The sequence below is a fragment of the Molothrus aeneus genome, chromosome 6, assembly GCF_037042795.1.
Source record: "Molothrus aeneus isolate 106 chromosome 6, BPBGC_Maene_1.0, whole genome shotgun sequence".
NCBI classification, from domain to species: Eukaryota; Metazoa; Chordata; class Aves; order Passeriformes; family Icteridae; genus Molothrus; species Molothrus aeneus.
The window spans coordinates 59,369,234-59,388,449 of record NC_089651.1 but is presented as its reverse complement, the minus strand read 5'-3'; the positions used below and the strand labels follow the sequence as shown (position 1 = coordinate 59,388,449).

The 19,216-nt window shown below is 41.3% G+C and overlaps 1 protein-coding gene across 2 annotated transcripts in view; it reads left to right on the top strand.

Annotated features, from left to right (window-relative positions):
- Nucleotides 1-18,099, top strand: part of PELI2 (pellino E3 ubiquitin protein ligase family member 2) — a 66,512-nt gene extending 48,413 nt beyond the window's left edge. For both annotated transcript variants that reach the window (XM_066552212.1, XM_066552211.1), the window contains 4 exons: nt 7,805-7,906; nt 12,794-12,991; nt 13,283-13,471; nt 17,442-18,099. In XM_066552212.1, the coding sequence (XP_066408309.1) occupies nt 7,805-7,906; nt 12,794-12,991; nt 13,283-13,471; nt 17,442-18,020 (1,068 nt within the window). In that variant the 3' untranslated portion in view covers nt 18,021-18,099. The remainder of the gene's footprint in view (nt 1-7,804; nt 7,907-12,793; nt 12,992-13,282; nt 13,472-17,441) is intronic.
- Nucleotides 18,100-19,216: the final 1,117 nt, after the last annotated feature.

Below are 19,216 nucleotides of genomic sequence, written 5' to 3'. Positions count from 1 at the left end.
TTTACAAAAAGTCACACATGAGGGAAAGTCTCACTGGTGTCCAAAAATTATTAAATAATTTGAGTGTAATCTGTACTGAGAAGAATATGGAAGTCTAATCTGTGATACAGTGAAGGATCCCCATATAGTCTGTAGTGATTAGTTAAGACAATGAAAAGAGAATCCCTGCTGGAATAAATAAGAATTAGTGTGACTTCTTTTTTTTTAAGTATGGAAAAGTTATTGTTGACTGGAAAGATAAAAAAAAAGGCAAAACTGCCAAAAATCTGCATGTGACAGTCTGATACAACACCACTGAAGGTCTCCTATGAAACAGATGAAACTCTGCATAGCACAGTGATAAACAGAAATGTCTCCTGAGGCTCCAAAGCAGCTGGAATTGCCCTCAACACAGGGTTCCCAGCAGGCAGCTCTAGAGCAGCTGTGCTAGAAAGTGTCACAGCAATGTGCAGGCATGAATGTGTCCAGAGGAGCATTCTGGATTTTGGGAAGGATGATTTATGCTTTGGGTAGTTGATGTATCTGACGCTGCTGCAGTTTTGTGTGATGCCTCTGAGCTGTCTCTGGCTCTGGTCTGTTTGGGGGAGAAATTCAGCAAACTGACTAAAGGAGGAAAACCACAGATAATTCCAAAGATGGATGAAAGATCACTTGTAATGTATTGTTACTGAACATGGCAGAAGAAAATGGAAGGAGAGAAGAAAGATCTTAAGGGCTGCAAAAGTGAAAAAGTGAGATTAGGCAGAAGAAAATGATTCATAGGTTGGTTCTGTAAAGTGTTGGTTCACAACCACCAAAAGCTGGTGATTTACAAAGCAACTCCTGAGCTACTGTGTCATGAAGTTGATGTGTGTTGGTATAAACTGGTGTCTACTTTGAGCTGCTTTTACTGATTTGGGGGAACAACTGAGCTGTAGAGCTGGTCAGGAGTCCTAGGAATGAGGAGGGACTTTGGTCTGGTCAGTGGCTGCAAAAATGATGGTTTGGACCCCTAATTTCAATCTGTGCATTTTGAAGATGTTTTGAATACTCCTTTTTGTTTGAGGAGTACCCTACTCTACATTCTTCTGAAAAGCAGAGTTTAGCCAAGTGTCTTATCAGCCCTGAGTTAGCTTTGCAGTAGCTTATCTAGGAAAAACTAGAAAGTTTCCTATCTAGGAAACTTTTCCCTTTCTGCCTCCTTCCTTGCAGCAGGACCCAACCAGAGAATTAGGGAATGGCATGTTTTGATGCTGCCTCTCTAGAGAGGGTGCTGTGTGTGGTATTGGCTGCTCCTCTAAAACAACACAGATTCAGCAAATGGACAAAAGGGTTTAACATCTGCCTGTTGAGTTGATAAATGGTGAAGTGCTCCAGTGGCAACACACAACCCCACATGTGCACTTGGAGCAGATGGCTTTGATGTGTGCTCCAGACAAATGTGCTGTCCCTTCTGTCCCCTCCAGCCTCAGCAGGAAAGGGTGCACAGAACAAACTTGGGAGTGCTTCAGAAGCCATAAAAATGTGAAGTGTAAATAAAACCACACTGTGCTGACTTTGTTTCTGTGTAGTCACTGAGCTTTGAGTTTTGGGAGGTGATCTGCATTCAGGAAAGTGAAGTGGGGTAGGTGACCTGCTATTTTCATGCTTCAACTTGTTCATTTTGACAGGGATTGCAGACAGTGCCACACATAGGTTGTTTCAAAGTGACAAAAATTAATTTCTTTGGGGTGGCACATTTCCTTCCTTACATGCAGTTACTGGCTCTTGGTCGTTTTTTTGGCCATTTCCTAATACTCATTTAGTTGTCAAGAGAATATTGACAGCTGAAGTATTAGAGACAGACAAGGTGTTAACATTGATATTTCAAAAATGACTGCATAGATGTTGTTGCAGTTGCAGTGTTTATAAAGAAAGGGAAAATCCTGGAAGAATGGGCTTGTATGGAGCTGTGCAGGAAGCAGATGCAGAGTTAAAAGAGCTGGGCCAGTGGTTCTGGTTGATTCAGATATTTCAGTCTCTCCTACAGGCACATTAAACCCTTAAGTTTTCCATAATAATGTGTCCTTTGCAGAAGGCTGTAGGAAAATTACAGTATATATATAATGGCTGTAGCAGTAGGCAGAGGTCAGTGTAAGTTTATTGAAATGCTGTCTTAGAGAAGCAGCAATTCTGGGCAATTACTGTTAGGTTTGAGACAGAGTAAAATTGCAAACAGTCTTTAGCTCATGATCCATGAATTGGCATTTGTCTTAATTTGCTGGGAAACTTCCCAAGTGGTGGACATGCTTTTCTGATGTGGGTAAGATATCAGTGGCTCATGCTCATGAGCTTTTGTTGGGTTATCTTATGATAACTCAGAGTCTGCTGGCTCTGGCAGCCAGTCTGTCCAAAAATCCAGTGGAAATGGGATGTGTTCTTCACTTTTGAAGGCTTCCTTCCTTGCTGGCTAAAGCTTCCTTTAAGTTGCAAGATCTTTTGTCTGACATCCCTGAGTGTTTCTTGTGTTCTCTTTTTATAAAAGCAATGGAAGGCTGGCAGCCAAGTCTGAAAGCATTTAACTCATGAAGGCTCTGCTGTCATTAATTTTAAACACGTCACTGTGGTGTCGGTCAGCTCAGCTACCAACAAAGAAAACTAAAGTGTTCCCATAAATCATTTTATTGTCCTAATCCAACCTAATTAACTAAACTAAAAATCCTATTCTGATGAAGCAGCCCTTCCTGTGAGACATCTGCCTCTTTCTTAATGGATTTTAGCTTTTATTTCTGCTGTAGTGCACAAGAGTTGGTGACTGTAATAATGTTAAGTCCCTCTTGCCCTCTTTGGGGAGCTCACCTGCCACAAGGGAATTCATTTCAAATTTCCAAATGCAGAGGATTTTTTATTTTTTTTTCATTCCTTGGGAGCATGGTGTGCAAGCCAGGAGGAAGCAATAAAATCTCTATTTCTAGAAGTGGATTAGACTTGTTCCCTGCAAGCTTTGCAAGTAAAGGCTCTGAGAATTTTGGGATCTGCTTCTCTAGTTCATTGACAGGCTCCTGACACGGAAGGATTGACTTAACAGTGTTAAGTTGATGTAATCGTGCAGTGAGCTCCTGACCTGTTCTTGAACTCTAGGGCTGGAGGTGGCTCAGGGGAATGAGCAGCACTGTCACAAAGTGTGCAGGGCTTTGCTGTGGCACACCAGGACATGATCCCAGGCAGGGAACATCTGGCTGAGCACAGATAGAAATGCAGTGTAGGAGAAAAAGGTGGAAATTCTGACTAAAGAGCTATTTCTGCTCTTGGGGATAATCTGTTGAAGATTTGTTAAATTCTAGTTTTGTTCCCTCCTTTTTCTGTATCTTGGCTGAAAAAGCAGAGCACTAAGAAACACTGGTTTTAAATATAACCTTTATATATTCTTATTCCCTTTATCTGTGAGGTGCCTTTACATGGGGTGAGGCAATTTGATTTTCTCCCTTCTTGAAATGCTGATAAAACTGATAGCATCCCCTTTCCAGGGGGAGTGAGTGCAGAGCAAAGAATTCAGATGGACTGAGATATTCCGGGGGCTGCCAGAGTTGCAGTGTTGCTGCTGGGAAAGCAGACTCTGATCTCTATTTGATCTTGGCTCCTCTGAGACCTGACAGATTTGTAAGTCATAGCCTTTAGCTGCTGCTTTGATTGTGAGGGCAAAGTGCTGGAACGAGGTTTTGTTCTCAAAACGGAGAGAAAGGAGCAAGAATGAAAAAGTGTGTGTAAGGAGGCAGGGGAAAAACCAAGGCCAAGTGGAATTCCAGCCAGCAGGAAGGATATAACTGGAAACTTGAGCTACTAGCAAAGTTGAAAAATAAAAAAAAAGGAACATTTGCTTGGGCCATGTTGTTGTGAGGTCATGAGTCCTTTCGGTCTCTGTTAAAATTGGGCGGTTTTGGTCCAAAATCACCAGAACACAAATCATGAGGTAGTGGGGGGAGCTGTGGGGTTTGCCTGGAGCAATAGGGAGGAATCTTCCTGCTCACCACTGAGGCTTGGAGCCTCCATGTGGGAAGCCCCATGGAGTTGGATGGATTGCTGTGCAAACATGAGCCCTGTCTTGGAAAAGTGCTGGGCAAATCTGTCCCTTGATGCCACATAGAATGTGGCACTCAGGGTTCCCCTCCTGCTTTATTTGGCATTTGGACTTCCTAAAATCCCTCAGCCCCACTATGGACATAGTCACTAGCAGTGGAATCATTCTGGAAAAATCTCTTGCTGCTGTTTGTTCCCCCTGTTCCTCCACAGGGTTTTTGTCAGTTCACCTTCACTTTGCTCTCTGTTTTCTCCAAAGGGAGCTACTTGAACTCAGAACCTTGAGACAGTTAAATGTAGAAAACCAAATGTTGTATGGACAGCTGGATTCACCCAGCCTGTGTTTCCCCAGCATTCCTGCTGGACAAGGGCTGGAATTTTCTGTGTCCAGCCTGGATTGGCTTGGTAGGCTCAGGCTATGGATGTTAGTGAGGTTTTCCAGCATTTGTATCTGTTGGAAACTAATTCAGGGTGTTTTCTTTTTTGTTTTCCTGTTCAATTCATATTTTTCATTAAACTTTTAAGAACCTGAGAAATAGGAACAAACTGCTCAAGTAAAGGAGTCCAAAATGCTGGAAGTGCCTGAAGGAAGATTTCCCTTCCCTCACTACTCAGGTGAAACCACAATCCTGGGATTTATGGTTGGATTTGATGATCTTAAAGGTGTGTTAAAATTCAAATGATTCTACAATTCCACTCATTCAAAAGCTTAGTGGATTCTAAAAAAAAGCTTTGAAAATAGCCAGTGTTGCTCTGGTGGATCTTGGCAGCCTTGGAGTGGAGGTGAGGAGGCAGAGGTGTGGAGTTTAGTGCCAAGTTCTTGTTTTTCCTTATCCTGTTTCCTGCCTGGAAGGTGGACATGGTGTTGTCCAGCCTGAAACTCTGAATTTATCAGTTCAAACTTGTGAAGCTGCTGTAATTCTTGTAGGAGTCAGGGCTTTTCTCCCGCTGCAGTTGCTACACCAGGGCAATTATGTGACAGCATCGAGGGGGTTTGAGGAGGGAATCCTGCTGACAGGAAAATTCCAATGCTAAAAGCAGTAAAAAGGCAAACTCACTATTTTGGTTGCAAAAAACCCCCCAGATTTGTGCAATCAATCTCCAGACTCTTTTGGGACTTGTAGTAATGTGGTTCAATATTTCCTCAAGCAGTCAAAATCCTTCATGATTTTGCCTGTGTCTGCATTCCACTTGCAGTAGTGTTTTATTAGGAGTCTTAACTTCCACTGTTTTGTGTAGTTCCTAAAATACTGTTACTTGTCTCTTTTTTAAATTTTAGTTTTTGACTTGGAAGTGGCCAATTGCTTTGAGACCAGCACTTAAAATATCTGTAAAGTGTCTGAATTGGAGAGTAACTGTTGGTGCTGAGCAAGCTGTGAAAGCACACAAGTTGAAACATTTCTCATAACGTTCTTGCCTTTTTCCAAAAATGATTACACAATTCCAGGAAATTAAATGTAGCATTTCTTCACTGAAAATAACTGGGTATAAATAATGGAAAACAAAGAGGAGGGGGAGTAGATGGGAAAGAAAAGTTGGGAGGGGAAAGGAGCATGCAGAGAAAAGAAGATTATGTCCTAGCCTGGAATTTCAGAGGACACACTGACCCTGGTCAGTATTATTAATATATCTGAGCCTTGAGCTCTGGAGGCGTAGGCCACGACCTGACTCAGTAATTCAGGAAGTCCTTTTTGTGTGTTTCCCTCTGTGTTTTTTCCATCAGACCTTAAAACTTTCAGCTTGGGTTCTCAGCAAAGCTTCCAAGTGATGCAGGAGCTTGTCTGGCACAGGATGAGCTTGGGCCACACATCCCTGCCTGGGTGCTGGTGGGCACTGCTGCAGTCAGGACTGTCACATTTACACCCTGTCCTCTGCTGGATTCCAGCTGCAGCAGAGATTTGTGGAAATGAGTGAAATCTTGTGTAGGAAAGCTGTTGCTTTCTGATCTTTGAAATGGTGATAGCTGGTAATATGAGTATGAACTGATTATTGATATATTAAGCTTAAAACTTAAGGTGTAATGGTCTCCTGTTGATTTCTTTATTTAATTTCATTCTTTTTTTCTTTATTTCTTTATATCCTGAGAACACCTTTATTTCTTTTATGTCCTAGGAACACCTGAGACCTGCCCAGGGTTTGAGATCCCTTTCTTAGTTGTCACACAGGCACAGAGGAGAAACTTTAGAGAGCAGAGCTCAGTGTCCTGGCAGGTCACAGAGTGTAGTGACTTAATCCAAACTGCATTTTGGTGCCATTTGTTCTTGCCACTGTAGTGGTTTTCACAAAACACTATAAATGATCTGGGAAATTCAGAATGTGGCTATTACTGATTACCAAGTGTGTTTACATCACTTTTCAGCTGTTACAATGCCTAGACTTTGTCTTCAAATTTTGTTAAAAGCTTTATTGCAAAAAAGAAGTTCTGGGAAAGGTTGTCTTACCTAATCCTAGAATGGTTTGGTGGGAAGGGACCTTAAAGATGACCCAGTTCCACCCCTCTGCCATTGGAAAGGGCATTTTCCACTAGAGCAGGTGCTAGAACTTCCAGCAAGGGGCACATTGTAAAAACACTGTATGGTTGTAAATGCATGAGGTTTGCAAGAAACAATTCTTCCATTACGTATTTTCAATAATTCTGTGTCAAATACTCTTGCTAACCCTTAGTAGGCTTTTAGTATGCACATAGATGTTTTTAATACCTCCAGCATTCAGAAGGATTTTTAATGATTTGTTCAATAATTGATGGAGCTTTGGCATAATTTAGGCTTTTGTGAGGGATGGCAGGCAGATGAGTAGAATATATTTAGTTGTTTAGTTTAACCATCCCTGTCTGTGAATTCTTAAGGTGAAAAGCAGAACAAAGGAAAGCAGCAAGTGGGAGAACTTCTTGGAGGAAATTATCCCCTTAACTGAAAACTGGAGAAAGCCTTAATTAACTTATTAATTCATTGCTTAAGTGTCTGCAAAGTGTTTTCTGAGCAGTAACAGTCATTACCTTCCAGAATTGTGTGTGGTTATATGGACCTTTATATTTACATCTATTGCTCTGTTAGCCAGGAGATTCAGTTTCTCAGCTCGTTTCCCTCAGTCTGGGTGAGATAAAGCAGAAAACAGGAGCTGTCCTCTTCTTGTCTTTTAAATACTGAAATCCTTTTTAATCTTTGATGCTAAATCCCATATCTGTAGACATCAGTCTACTTTGACAGGTAGTAAGAAGTACCCTTTAATGAGGAAAACCACACTGAAAGTCTGGATTTTGTCACCTGTTATATAAAATTGCTGGGCTCTTCCTGATATAACCAGAAATTTACTTCACCTGAAGTCCTGGCTTTTAACTGGAAATCAGTTCTATTGTTCACTTACTTCAAAAATAAACAAGCCAAAGCTCCCTCAGCTCCAAGTCTTTGCTAGGGTACAAGTTGCTGCAAGGGTTAGGAATTAAATATAATTTCAGAGTAAAAAAGGTGTTTGAAAAAAATACAATATTTTTTACACACAGAATACCATATAAAAATGATATTCTGTATGTAAAAATATATATAAAAATGTAAAAAAAGCATTGGGTGCTTCTGAACTAGAAACAAACGAGTGCAGTTTGGGGTTTTCCATTAAAAACAAACAAAAGAAATCCTATTGTATGTGCTTAGCCAACCTTGTAATAACATGTTACCCTACACTGCTTTTCCTGATCACAGCAAAGGTGTTTATGTAGAAAAATGATTTGAGTACAGTATTTTTGTGTGTAATAGACTTTTTTTTTTATCCACAGGCAATCAGCTCAAAAGGCCACCACAGCATCTCTTACACGTTATCCAGAACCCAGACAGTTATAGTGGAATATATTCATGACAGAGATACTGACATGTTTCAGGTAAGGCTCTAAAATACTTGGATTGTTCTTTACAAGCAACATAAGAAACCCCAGTTCTGCCTTATCCTCTGGGTATTCTCTGAGACCTGGGGGATTTCCACAGTCTGACCCAGCTGCATTTATATATATGGGAGCACTTGGAAATTTTGCATTATTGTGCTCTTTGAAAACCCACAGCAGCATCTCTTAATATTCTTACTGAGTTACTCCTTTAATTGTGCTCTGCCTTTTCTCCAAAGACAAACAGTACTGGAGAGAAAAGTGTGCTCTGTTTGGGTTCATGAGTGAGCACAGAATTACACCCACCCCCTCCAGATAATCATGTAGCTGGAGTAAAAAGGAAGTGGAAGGAGTAGGACATGGGATGGGGAAGGAGGGAGGCAAAAGGAGCTGGGCAGTAGGGGAGACAAAGCAGTGATAAATTATATTTATCATTTCACTCATTATGCTGAGTTCTGAGGGGTGTGCAGATCCCTCAGGTGGTGTGGGCTGAGTTTCTCTAAGCTCCCATCCATTGTCCAGCACGTGCTCAGTGTCCCCTGCCTGCATTTGTGTTTGCCTGCATCATTTACCAATCCAGTAACCTAAGTGCTATTCTTGTGCCATGGTTATGTTTATGTATTAAAAGAGAGCAGAAATCCTGTGTGTACTTAGACTTCAAATTTGGAGAACCCAAACATGCCAAACAACCCTTTTTATTCTGGACTGTCAGGTCTGTGTTACCTAGAGCATGTCACCAGGAATTGTTATCCCTCCTCATTCAGCCTTTCATATTTAAAAGGGTCAGCAGCTGAGTGCTGTTGACAGAGAGGAAATAACTCTTTGGAGGTGTTGTTGCTTCTCTTGACTTCTGTGTTTTGCTCTATATTAAATTTTCCAGTGTGTCTGAAACTATTAGGTCCAAATAGGAATTGATTAAAACCCAGTCTTATTCATTTGCTGCAGAATGAAGGATTGAACAGCCAGGATGAACTGAAATAGGTTTTTCTGTGTTGACTAGTGAAAGAAAAATGTAACCCATCCATTGGGGTTACTGTGTGATGCTTGTTTAGCTCTTGAGTAGCTACAGCACAATTTTTTCCTGTATATAAATTTTGAAAAGCCATTTTTGAAAGCTGGAATTTTCCTCTTCTTGAGTACAGTAAAAATGAATAAAGAGTTGCAGAAGAGCTGCTTTTTCTGGGCATACTCTATAGACATCTATTGCACAGTGTCCTAGTGGTGGGTACAGCTTTTTTGGGGAATAAGACACCATTTCAGTCTTGGGGTGTGGGGAGGGTCCTGCTGTGACTTGATCTCAGTGTGACCTCGAGTGCTGTGTCCTGGTTCAGGTTTCTGCTCTCTGGCTCTTTCCTGAGGATTGCATTCCCTGCATTGGCCTGCAGGAGTGGTCTGCTGGACTGTGGCAATAATTCCCCCCTGAAGCAGGACCACAGCAGCTGAAGAGGTTTCCATTATTTGTATGAGCCATTAGATTGTAACTGTTCTCATGAATCTGTTGGAGAAAAGTTCCTTGAGGATGTTTAGTGGAACCCTGTGGTACCTGATGACAAAATTCATGTCTGTTGATCCACAGAGCAGAGTTTCATGGTTGGTCAGGCATCACTTGGACAGACAATGCTTGGAGTTTGATGTTTTCTTTTTAAATGTGTGTTCTTGGCTTGTGTAGGATGTGCAAGTTGAAAAGGGAAGGATAATTCCTGGACCACAGGATTATCCTGAGCCTTAGGACCCCACTTTGACTGCAGTTAACATGTATTATCCTGGGCAAATCACTTCGCTTTTTGTTCTTTATTCCCACTGTGCTTCTTGAGCTGTTGCTCTGCTGTGTTGTTCGTAGTTTTGTTTTTTGGGTTTTTCAAATGTAACTATGTTATGAAATCTGTGTGCAAATGCTGCTGTGCACCTTTGTCTGAGTGGCATCCAGGTCAGATTTCTTCATTTAATTACAAAAAAGAATGCACAAATCTGTTCTTCTAGCATTCCCCAGGCTCTATATGATCCAGCATCCATGTGCTGCTATAAATGAAGATTTTCCTCAGAGTTTAACCATTCTGTTGATATGCATTAGGTGAAGTTAAACCTGTTCCTTTATGGTTTGATGGGGTGAAAATGGGTTGATTATATCTTCTCATGCCACTACAAAACCCAAAATGTGCAGCTCCTACCCTAAATAACCACAAGTTTATACAAGAAGCAGGTACATTCAATACAAAGCATTGATTTTTTTTCTGAAAAATGACCCTTCAGAAGACACAGACTCCAATTCTCACTCTCACCAGAGTGAAATTCTGTTGAAGCCCAAGAACCTGCAGCTGTTCAATTCTGTGCTGGCAGAGTTTGCCTTGTCAGGAGCAGTGTTTTACTGACAGCAGCAAAGCCTGCCTCTCATACAGTTTAACAATCACCTGCAGAGGACACAACCCTGCTGCCTCTGCAGCACCTGGCACATTTATGGGTTCTTGTTGGAAGTAACTTGGGCCAATCAGATGACACAGTTTTAACAAGAAGGGTCCCAAAGTACAGCCTGAAGTTGCTAAAAGAAGAAAGTCTTCTGTGCTGTGGTGGAAAATGGGAGAAAAATGAGTAATGAAGTGTGTAAAGAGCAGCTCTGAATAATGGACTGGGTCTGTAGTGACTGTGGTCTGCCTGCAGCTGCAGATGAGGTGAAAGTTCTGCAGGGTGGATGTTGATAGCATCAAGTTTTGCATTTATTCCTTAGGTACTTGCTTTTCAGGTGATCTCAAACCCAAATTCATGCTTTAATACAGAGCTTGAGAAAATGGCCAGATTTTGAAGGCCACTTTTTCAAATAAATTCAAATGCTGAAAAGTAGCACAATACGTGAGACTGATCCTCTAGAAGGCTTTCTCAGCTGGAAAAGGGAAGAAAACCAAATATTGAAAAGATTTGATTTTGGATATACATATTTGTGACACAAATGTGAAGTGTTTATATAAAATACTACATATCATTCTAGAGATGTAAAAAAGCACATAGATGCACTGTTTATAGATCTTAATGCTCCTATCTAAAGAAATTGGAATTTTGTGGTGAATGATTAGTGTGATGCAAGGCTGGGAGCACACACTTGTGTGCTTTGTCATCCTTTAAGGAAAAATGAGGCAGATTTTTCTCTAATTGCATCTAAAAGCTTTGAGAGAATGATCTATTTCAGAGACTGCAAGAAGCAGAAACTTGTTATGAACAAATTAATTTCATATTTGTTATTGATTATCCTTTAAGAGACTCCATGTACAGATGGAGAACAGTCAAAAGTTATTCATGAGGTTCCTGCTGCTGCTCAGTGCTGACTCTTAGCAGGAATTGCTTTGGATGGGAAATAGAAGCCTGGTAGAAATAATACTGCAAAAAGAAGAAGAATATTGCTTTGTAAGATTTAGCTTCAAGTTGTCAAGTTCTATAAATCAGGAATATCCCATATTAAATAGTTTCTAAACTCTCTCTCCTGGGTACTCTAGTAGACACTTTCTGTGAGAAATTGAAATGTAGACTTTTGATTAGGCCTTGTTGAGTATTTCCTGTGCCGGGAGCTGATCCCATTTTCTGCCTGTGCTGAGCCCTGGGATGTGGAGCCAGTAACTGGATGTGTCACTGGAGACAGGAATTCTGCCATGTGTTAGACTGCAGCCTGCAAACAGAGCTTGAAGGAGAAGCACAGCAGAGATCCCTGCACTATTCCTATCAATCCAGTTGTGACAAGGCTTAGGTGTGGATAATACTCATTTCCTTGACTCTTGAACAATGTTTCTTTAAAGCAGGTTTAGTTTGCAGAGATGTTTGTTAATGATAGAACCATACATGGCTCCCCATCAAGATCTGAGCAGAATGGAGCTTTTGGAGAGACAATGAGATCATGTTTAGTGAGGAGGTTATTTAATATCAGTATAGATACCTGAAAACTGAAGGTAATTTCAGTGAAGAGTATTCCTAATTCTGTTTGATCACAAGGTGTCTGTAAAATTAATATTGTGTTCCACTTCTTGTTCCTCAGCTCCACTCTCCCAGTTAAGCTCAAAGTTGGTGTAACACTAATTTGCCTGTGGAAATATTGATAAAGCCTCACTGTCTGTCTGGCAGTCAGATCCTTCCATCCATGTAGTCAGGAAGTTTTCTGTCCCAGATGTTTCCAGATTTGGAATTAAAATTTTTAGCTGACAAGACAGAAAAATCTTTTTGTCTACTACTGAGTCTACTCAGTCTTCCTTCCTACACACTATTGGGTGTATTTCATTTCTGCTCAACTCAAGAAAGTTTTAAAATTCTGTTAGTCGTGCATGTGCATGATTAGGAACCAATTTCAACATAGGGTGGGTTTTGCCTGACAACACTTCTTTCTGGGACTATAAATCCTGAAAACATGAAGGTGGGTAACTCTTTGTTATGACATATCTAAATAACCAAGTTCTGGGTCTAAAAAAAGTCCTTTATTTTCATGGCAAATGTATTTGGAACTGGAAAATGTGAATAAAAGTTGTCAATCTAAGCTAGTGCTTTCTCAACTGACAGAATGTAGAGGTAAGTAATTTGCAGTGGTTGGATGAGGAAATAGCAAGGTGATAATACATTTTTTTGGTGACAATACTATTATCAAACAGATCAGCTGTGTTGATCTGTTTCAAGCAAGCATGAACATCACTTGTGGTAAGTGAAAATTTGTCATTCCACGTCTGGGTTGTATTTCTGCCTGGGACAAATGTGGAAATACAGGTTAGACTCTGGTTGGATATTAACATCCAAAAATTCAGTAGACAGAAGTTTGCTGATGTCATCAGTAAAGTATTAACCTGGCAAAACTATGTCCTCAATGCTTCATATTTCTGTGGGTATTTCTATTTATACCATTATCTTAATTGTTTTTTGCAGGTTGGGAGGTCTACAGAAAGCCCCATAGACTTTGTAGTAACAGACACTATTTCAGGAAATCAAAATAGTGATGAAACCCAGATTACCCAGAGCACCATCTCCCGATTTGCCTGCAGGATTGTTTGTGACAGGAACCCACCCTACACAGCAAGGATCTTTGCAGCTGGCTTTGACTCATCTAAAAATATATTTCTTGGTGTAAGTACTGCTAATAATGATGTTACAAGCAAGCTCTGGTTTATATTCTGTTACTTTCAAGCCCCCAAATCTCCTTGTACTTGTTGATAACTTGTACTGTCATTAGACTTTTATTACTCCAATGCACCAGCTGCAGTGTTAAATAGAAACTGCATTTTTATGTGCCTGAGTTATCACCAGCAGAGACTCGTGGTCACAATTGTCTTTAACAATGAGGCTGCACTTTAGGAGCTGTTAGAGGATTTTCTTAGGTTGCTTTGATGCATTTCTGATAGTCACTGTCACACACAGGAGAAAGCAGCCAAGTGGAAGAACCCTGATGGCCACATGGACGGACTGACAACCAACGGGGTGCTGGTGATGCACCCCAAGGGAGGCTTCACGGAGGAGTCCAAGCCCGGGGTGTGGAGGGAGATCTCTGTCTGTGGGGACGTCTACACGCTCCGGGAGACCAGGTCTGCTCAGCACAGGGGCAAACTGGTGAGTGGGAAATTGTTGGTTCTGGTTTTTTTATTTTTAATTTTTGTTGAGGTTGGGATTGAAGGTACTTGAGATGATAGTTTGCGTTCGGACTCAGGTGTTTATTATTTTTTATCAGTGTCACAGTCTTACAGCAGTGAGTTCTGTAGTTTTTCATTAACAAGGCACAAAAATGGTTAACTATCTCTTGTTACAAGGTCTTTTAAGGCTAAACTATCTAATTAAGAAATGACACCTAAATTATTTTCACTTTTAACTCAATAACTAATCTCTCAAAGTCCCCACTGTGGACTTTCCTCTTCAACTATAAAATACCACCCAAACCCATGGAGAAGAAAGAAGGTAAAGAAGAACAACCTGCTTCTACAACCTGCCCTAATACTTCTATCTTTCTTCCTATTTATTAGTATATTCTAAAATCCCAAACTCTTAAATTTTCCTCCCAGTGATATTACACACTTCTAACCAACTACACACCCATAATCTCAGTGCTATCAGTCAATTTTGGAAGCCTGTTCCATGAATTCAGGTCAAATGAAGTGTTCTCCAGGAAGTCAGAGTCTGTTTGTACAGAAAGTCTAAAATTTTCAACATCCAGAACTCCAACAGGAAGTGACTGAAATTAATGAAGGGGTCCTGTGGATGTGACAGTCTTGTCAGAGAGACAGAAAGCTAGATCAGCTTTCCCATGAAACAGTCTGGGAAGTTTCAGGGAGCTGGAGAGAAAGAATGATAATCAAATGGAAACAATCCACAGGTGGTGTTTTGTAACAAGCTGTTTTCCCATTGGGTTGTTTACAAATGGATGTCTTCATAATTAGCCAATGGTGATGGTGTTTTAATTAAAGGACCAATCAGGTCCACCTGTAGAGACCTAGAGTATAAAAAGGAATGAGTTCCTAATAAAATTGTTATTGGCCTTCTGAAAATGCATGGAATGTGTCACTCTTTATCAGTGTCACTTCTGACTCAACAGTGACACAGGGTATTTGTTTTCCTGGCTTTGAATGGAGGCAGGTACAGGGTGGCTGGCCCTGAGCAGTGGCACTGTGAGTGTGTAAATCTGTGTTACAGCAGATTTTGCACTGCTGTTCTGTTCCTGAGTGTGTGGGAGAACACTCAGAGCTTTCTGCTAATGCCACTTTTCCAACTGAAATAGCACAGTGTTAAAGCAAAATAAACTCTGCTCTGGAATCTCCATCTCTGGAATGTTCTCCAGGGACATGGGGATGTCTGAAGTTGCTGCATGGGGAGCTGTCTTTTGCAGTACTACCAGAAGAGTCCACTTTTGTGCAAAGGCAGTTTGGGTAAGGCAGCTTCTGTTAGATTTACCTGCCACTGGGAAGATAAGAGGAGCCCTGGAAGTATATTCCTGTTTTCTCCTGTGAGGCAGGATGAGCTTTGCCTTTGCCAGAAGTGAGAGATTTCAGCTGCCAGGGACTTGTGACACATAAAACCAGGAGAGAAGTTCAATTAACTGACTTTGCAACTCTGCCATTGGCTTTGCAGAAAACTACCTGCAGAAGGAGTTAGGGGAATGGAGTTGGGCTGCTCTGCTTCCAGCAGACACCCTTCAGGACATAAATTGCTCTGTCACACTGATGGTGGCAGGCAGATGTTGCCTGGGGACCTGGACAGATGATGTGGCAATTGCAGCCTTTGTGGTTAGCAAAACACCTTTTTATTGCTGCTAAAGAGAGGCACAGCAAAACAAATGAATCCCCCTCCCTGCATCCAAAACGAGTTGAATGCTCATTTAAATAAAATTGCATGGCACACTGGTATTGATGTGATCAGTATTCCTTGATTGGGTTCATAAAACCAAATGCAGGCTGTATAATGAATTGAACACGTTGCATATGAGGGGAGCTTTTTGTTTTGCTGTATGTGAAGGAATTATCTGAAAAGAGCAATAGAACAAGGCTTCTCTCATCTCTACTTGAACCACTACATTTTTCTGCTGGAATTACTTGGCAGTGGTGACCTCTTATCTGTAGTCTGTATTGTACCACTGAGGTGTTTTGTGCAAGGATGATCCACAGTTAATCTGTGAATTTAAACTGGATTAAAATGTAAATGCTACACTGGTTGTCATTCATAGTATTCTTAGGCAGATGTGATGATTTCATGTGACCTACTTAATGTATTTGTTTGTATTTGGCTGTTTGTTCTGCATTAGTGGTATTTTCTGCATACTTTCTGTGCATAAAGCCAGGCAGTAGGTGTGTTTTTCTCTTTAATTTTATAAAGAGCCTTTTTAATATATATTCATCACTAATGAACTGATAGCAAAGGCATGGATTGCTTATATGTTTGTGACATTAAGATAAAGAATATTTCAGTCAAGTACAATGTGTGTTTATAATAATCCCCTGAAAATGTTGTAAGTACCTGCTTTTAATGAGAGAGAAGCCTTTAGGCAGTGCACGATGGGGCTGTGTTTGCTTGGAATACCTCATTAAATAAGAGGGCTAATGAGTGGGGTGGTTAATTGTTCATAAGCTGAGCCTGTGTGACTTCCAATTTGTCACCTGAGAAATTCAGCTGCTGATTCTGTCTGCTGCAGTGCTAAGCCATGCAGGTACCTGTGCTGCTGCTGAGGCACACTCTGGGAGCTCATGCTTCTGCAAAGTGCTTGACCCTTGCCACTACCCCTGAAAAAATGGTTTCTGAGAGGCAGGACAGCTGGCCTGTCCTGGATAGCAGTTTTTACTCCAAAAAGGACTTTTTTATTTTACTGTGTGAACAGCTTCTGTCAGTGTAATGTGGGCAAAGAATTCCAGGAGAGAATCTGCTAATGCAGCCCTCAGGGAATGGCATGTCTTTTCTTCAGTCTATCAGGACTTACTGAAATATGACAAAGGAACAGAGAATCAATATTGGAGGAAAAAAATGTGTGCTCAGGGGCCCAAAGACTGTATAATAATTTATATTGCAGCTGCAAATGCAAATCCCCTGTACAAGCACAGAATAAGAGAGCAGTGCTCATTATAATCCTAGATATAGGTTAGGAGGTGAGGTGGATTCAGGACAACAATAAGACAAAATTAAGCAGGTTAAATACTGAGAAAGGTGATGTGGTGTCTGTGTGGTGTTTGTGAGGCCCCCAGGAGGAGGGAAGAGATGGGAATCTGACTGCATGTTCTCAGAAGGCTGATTTATTATTTGATGATATATTTGTATTATATTAAAAGAATGCCATACTAAAACTATACTAAAAAATAGAGAAAGGATACAACAGAAGGCTGATTGATTATTTGATGATATTATATTAAAAGAATGCTATACTAAACTATATGAAAGAAGTAGAGAAAAGATACATTAGAAGGCTCATTTATTATTTGATGATATTGTATTGTATTAAAAGAATGCTATACTAAAACTATATGAAAGAAGTAGAGAAAAGATACATTAGAAGGCTCATTTATTATTTGATGATATTGTATTGTATTAAAAGAATGCTATACCAAAACTATACAGAAAGGATACATCAGAAGGCTGATTGATTATTATATTATATTATATTATAGGAATGCTATACTAAAACTATACTAAACTATAGAGAAAGGATACATCAGAAGGCTGATTGATTATTATATTATATTATAGGAATGCTATACTAAAACTATACTAAACTATAGAGAAAGGATACAGACAGAAGGCTTAACAAGAATGAATAATAAAAACCTGTGACTCCTCAGAGCCTTGACACAGCTGGACTGTGATTGGTCAATAAATTTAAACAATTCACAATCAAACAATCACCTAGCACATTCCAAAGCAGCAAAACACAAGGAGAAACAGTCAGATCATTGTTTACATTTCTTTTGGAGGCTTCTCAGCTTTCCAGGAGAAGAAATCCCAGCGGCGAAGGGATTTTTTTTCAAGAAATATCATGGTGACGAAGGGATTTTTTCAAAAAACATCACGGTGCCAGTGTGTGTAAAAGCTCTTTGTGTCCTGCCACCAGGTAGAAAACGAGACCAACGTGCTGCAGGACGGCTCCCTGATCGACCTGTGCGGGGCCACGCTGCTGTGGCGGACGGCGGACGGGCTCCTGCACTCGCCGACGCAGAAACACATCGAGGCTCTGCGGCAGGAGATCAACGCCGCCCGGCCCCAGTGCCCCGTGGGCTTCAACACCTTGGCCTTCCCCAGCATGACCCGCAAGGACGTGGTGAAGAAGAAGGACGTGGAGGAGAAGCAGCCTTGGGCCTACCTCAGCTGCGGCCACGTGCACGGCTACCACAACTGGGGCCACCGCAGCGACGCGGAGGTGAACGAGCGCGAGTGCCCCATGTGCAGAACCGTGGGCCGCTACGTGCCCCTGTGGCTGGGCTGCGAGGCCGGCTTCTACGTGGACGCCGGGCCCCCCACGCACGCCTTCACCCCCTGCGGACACGTGTGCTCCGAGAAAACTGCCAAATACTGGGCCCAGATCCCGCTGCCTCACGGCACTCACGCCTTCCACGCCGCCTGCCCCTTCTGCGCCACGCAGCTCACCGGAGACAACTGCGTCAAGCTCATCTTTCAGGGCCCCATCGACTGAGGAACCGCACGGAAATGACCACAATAAAAAGTGTTTTTGAACGGTTTACTGTGAAGATTTTTTTGCCACTAATTCTAGATTTTACCTTTTTTTATAATGTTGTTAATATAGGGGGCGGTGGGGCGGGGATGGAGGGACCGTGGTGGGGTTGGGATACATTGATACCTGGAACTCGACAGATATCAGTGGTGTTGCATGCTCGAAAGCAGCATATTCATGGAGTCTTCTTGGTCAAATTGTAGTATATTTGTAATCTTTTTATTAGTACCCTGGATCAGAAAAAGGTGTCTTAAATGATTTTTTTAAGCTAAGATTTTTTAATGGAAAGGTTTTTTCTTCTAAACTTTGACAAGCCTTTAAAACCTATTTTTCAAATCTAGAAGGAACATACAGAATGTAACTGTCTTTAATTTGCAATATAATTTAACTTGAATAGTTTCTCAAGGAGCAAATACAGAATGTGTGGACAACCATAGGTGAATGTTCACTAGAGATAATTGGATATGTAAGAGAAAAATTAGCTGCCTAAAGTGTAGAGGATAAAAGCTATTAAAATATCTATTATGATATAACACAGCTGGCCAAAAGGGCATCAAAGATTACTTGAAACTGAGGAAATCATGTTTGCATTGATTTCCTTTCAGTGTAGTAGATATCCACTGGCTATTAGGTATGGGAGATGGCTGATTATTTTCTGGTTTTGTTGTTTGTTTTTTTTTTTTTTTTTCCATTTAACCTGCATCTGGTGAAACCACTTTGCTCTTTTCCATACTCAGCTCTGGGGTTTAAGCTGATGTTCTGTCTATGTGTGGTCTGGCCTTTTTGTTTCTGCTTTGCTTGCCCTCAGTGCTCCTTGCCCAGGACCTTTGGGTGAGTGGAGGCCACAGATTCCCAAAATGGTTTGGGTTGGAAGGGACCTTAAAGCCCATCCTGTTCCACCCCCTGCCATGGGCAGGGAAACCTTCCACTGCCCCAGGGTGCTCCAAGCCCTGTCCAGCCTGGCCTTGGGCACTGCCAGGGATCCAGGGGCAGCCCCAGCTGCTCTGGGCACCCTGATGAAGCCAGAGCTGTGTCCAGGCATTGCTGCAGTGATGAAGGGTGGTGCCACAGCAGGAGGTTTAGGTGCAGCTGGGACAGAATTTATTTCCAAAAACCTGAATTCAGGAGAGCACTTAGTCTTGTCTTTAAATCTGAGC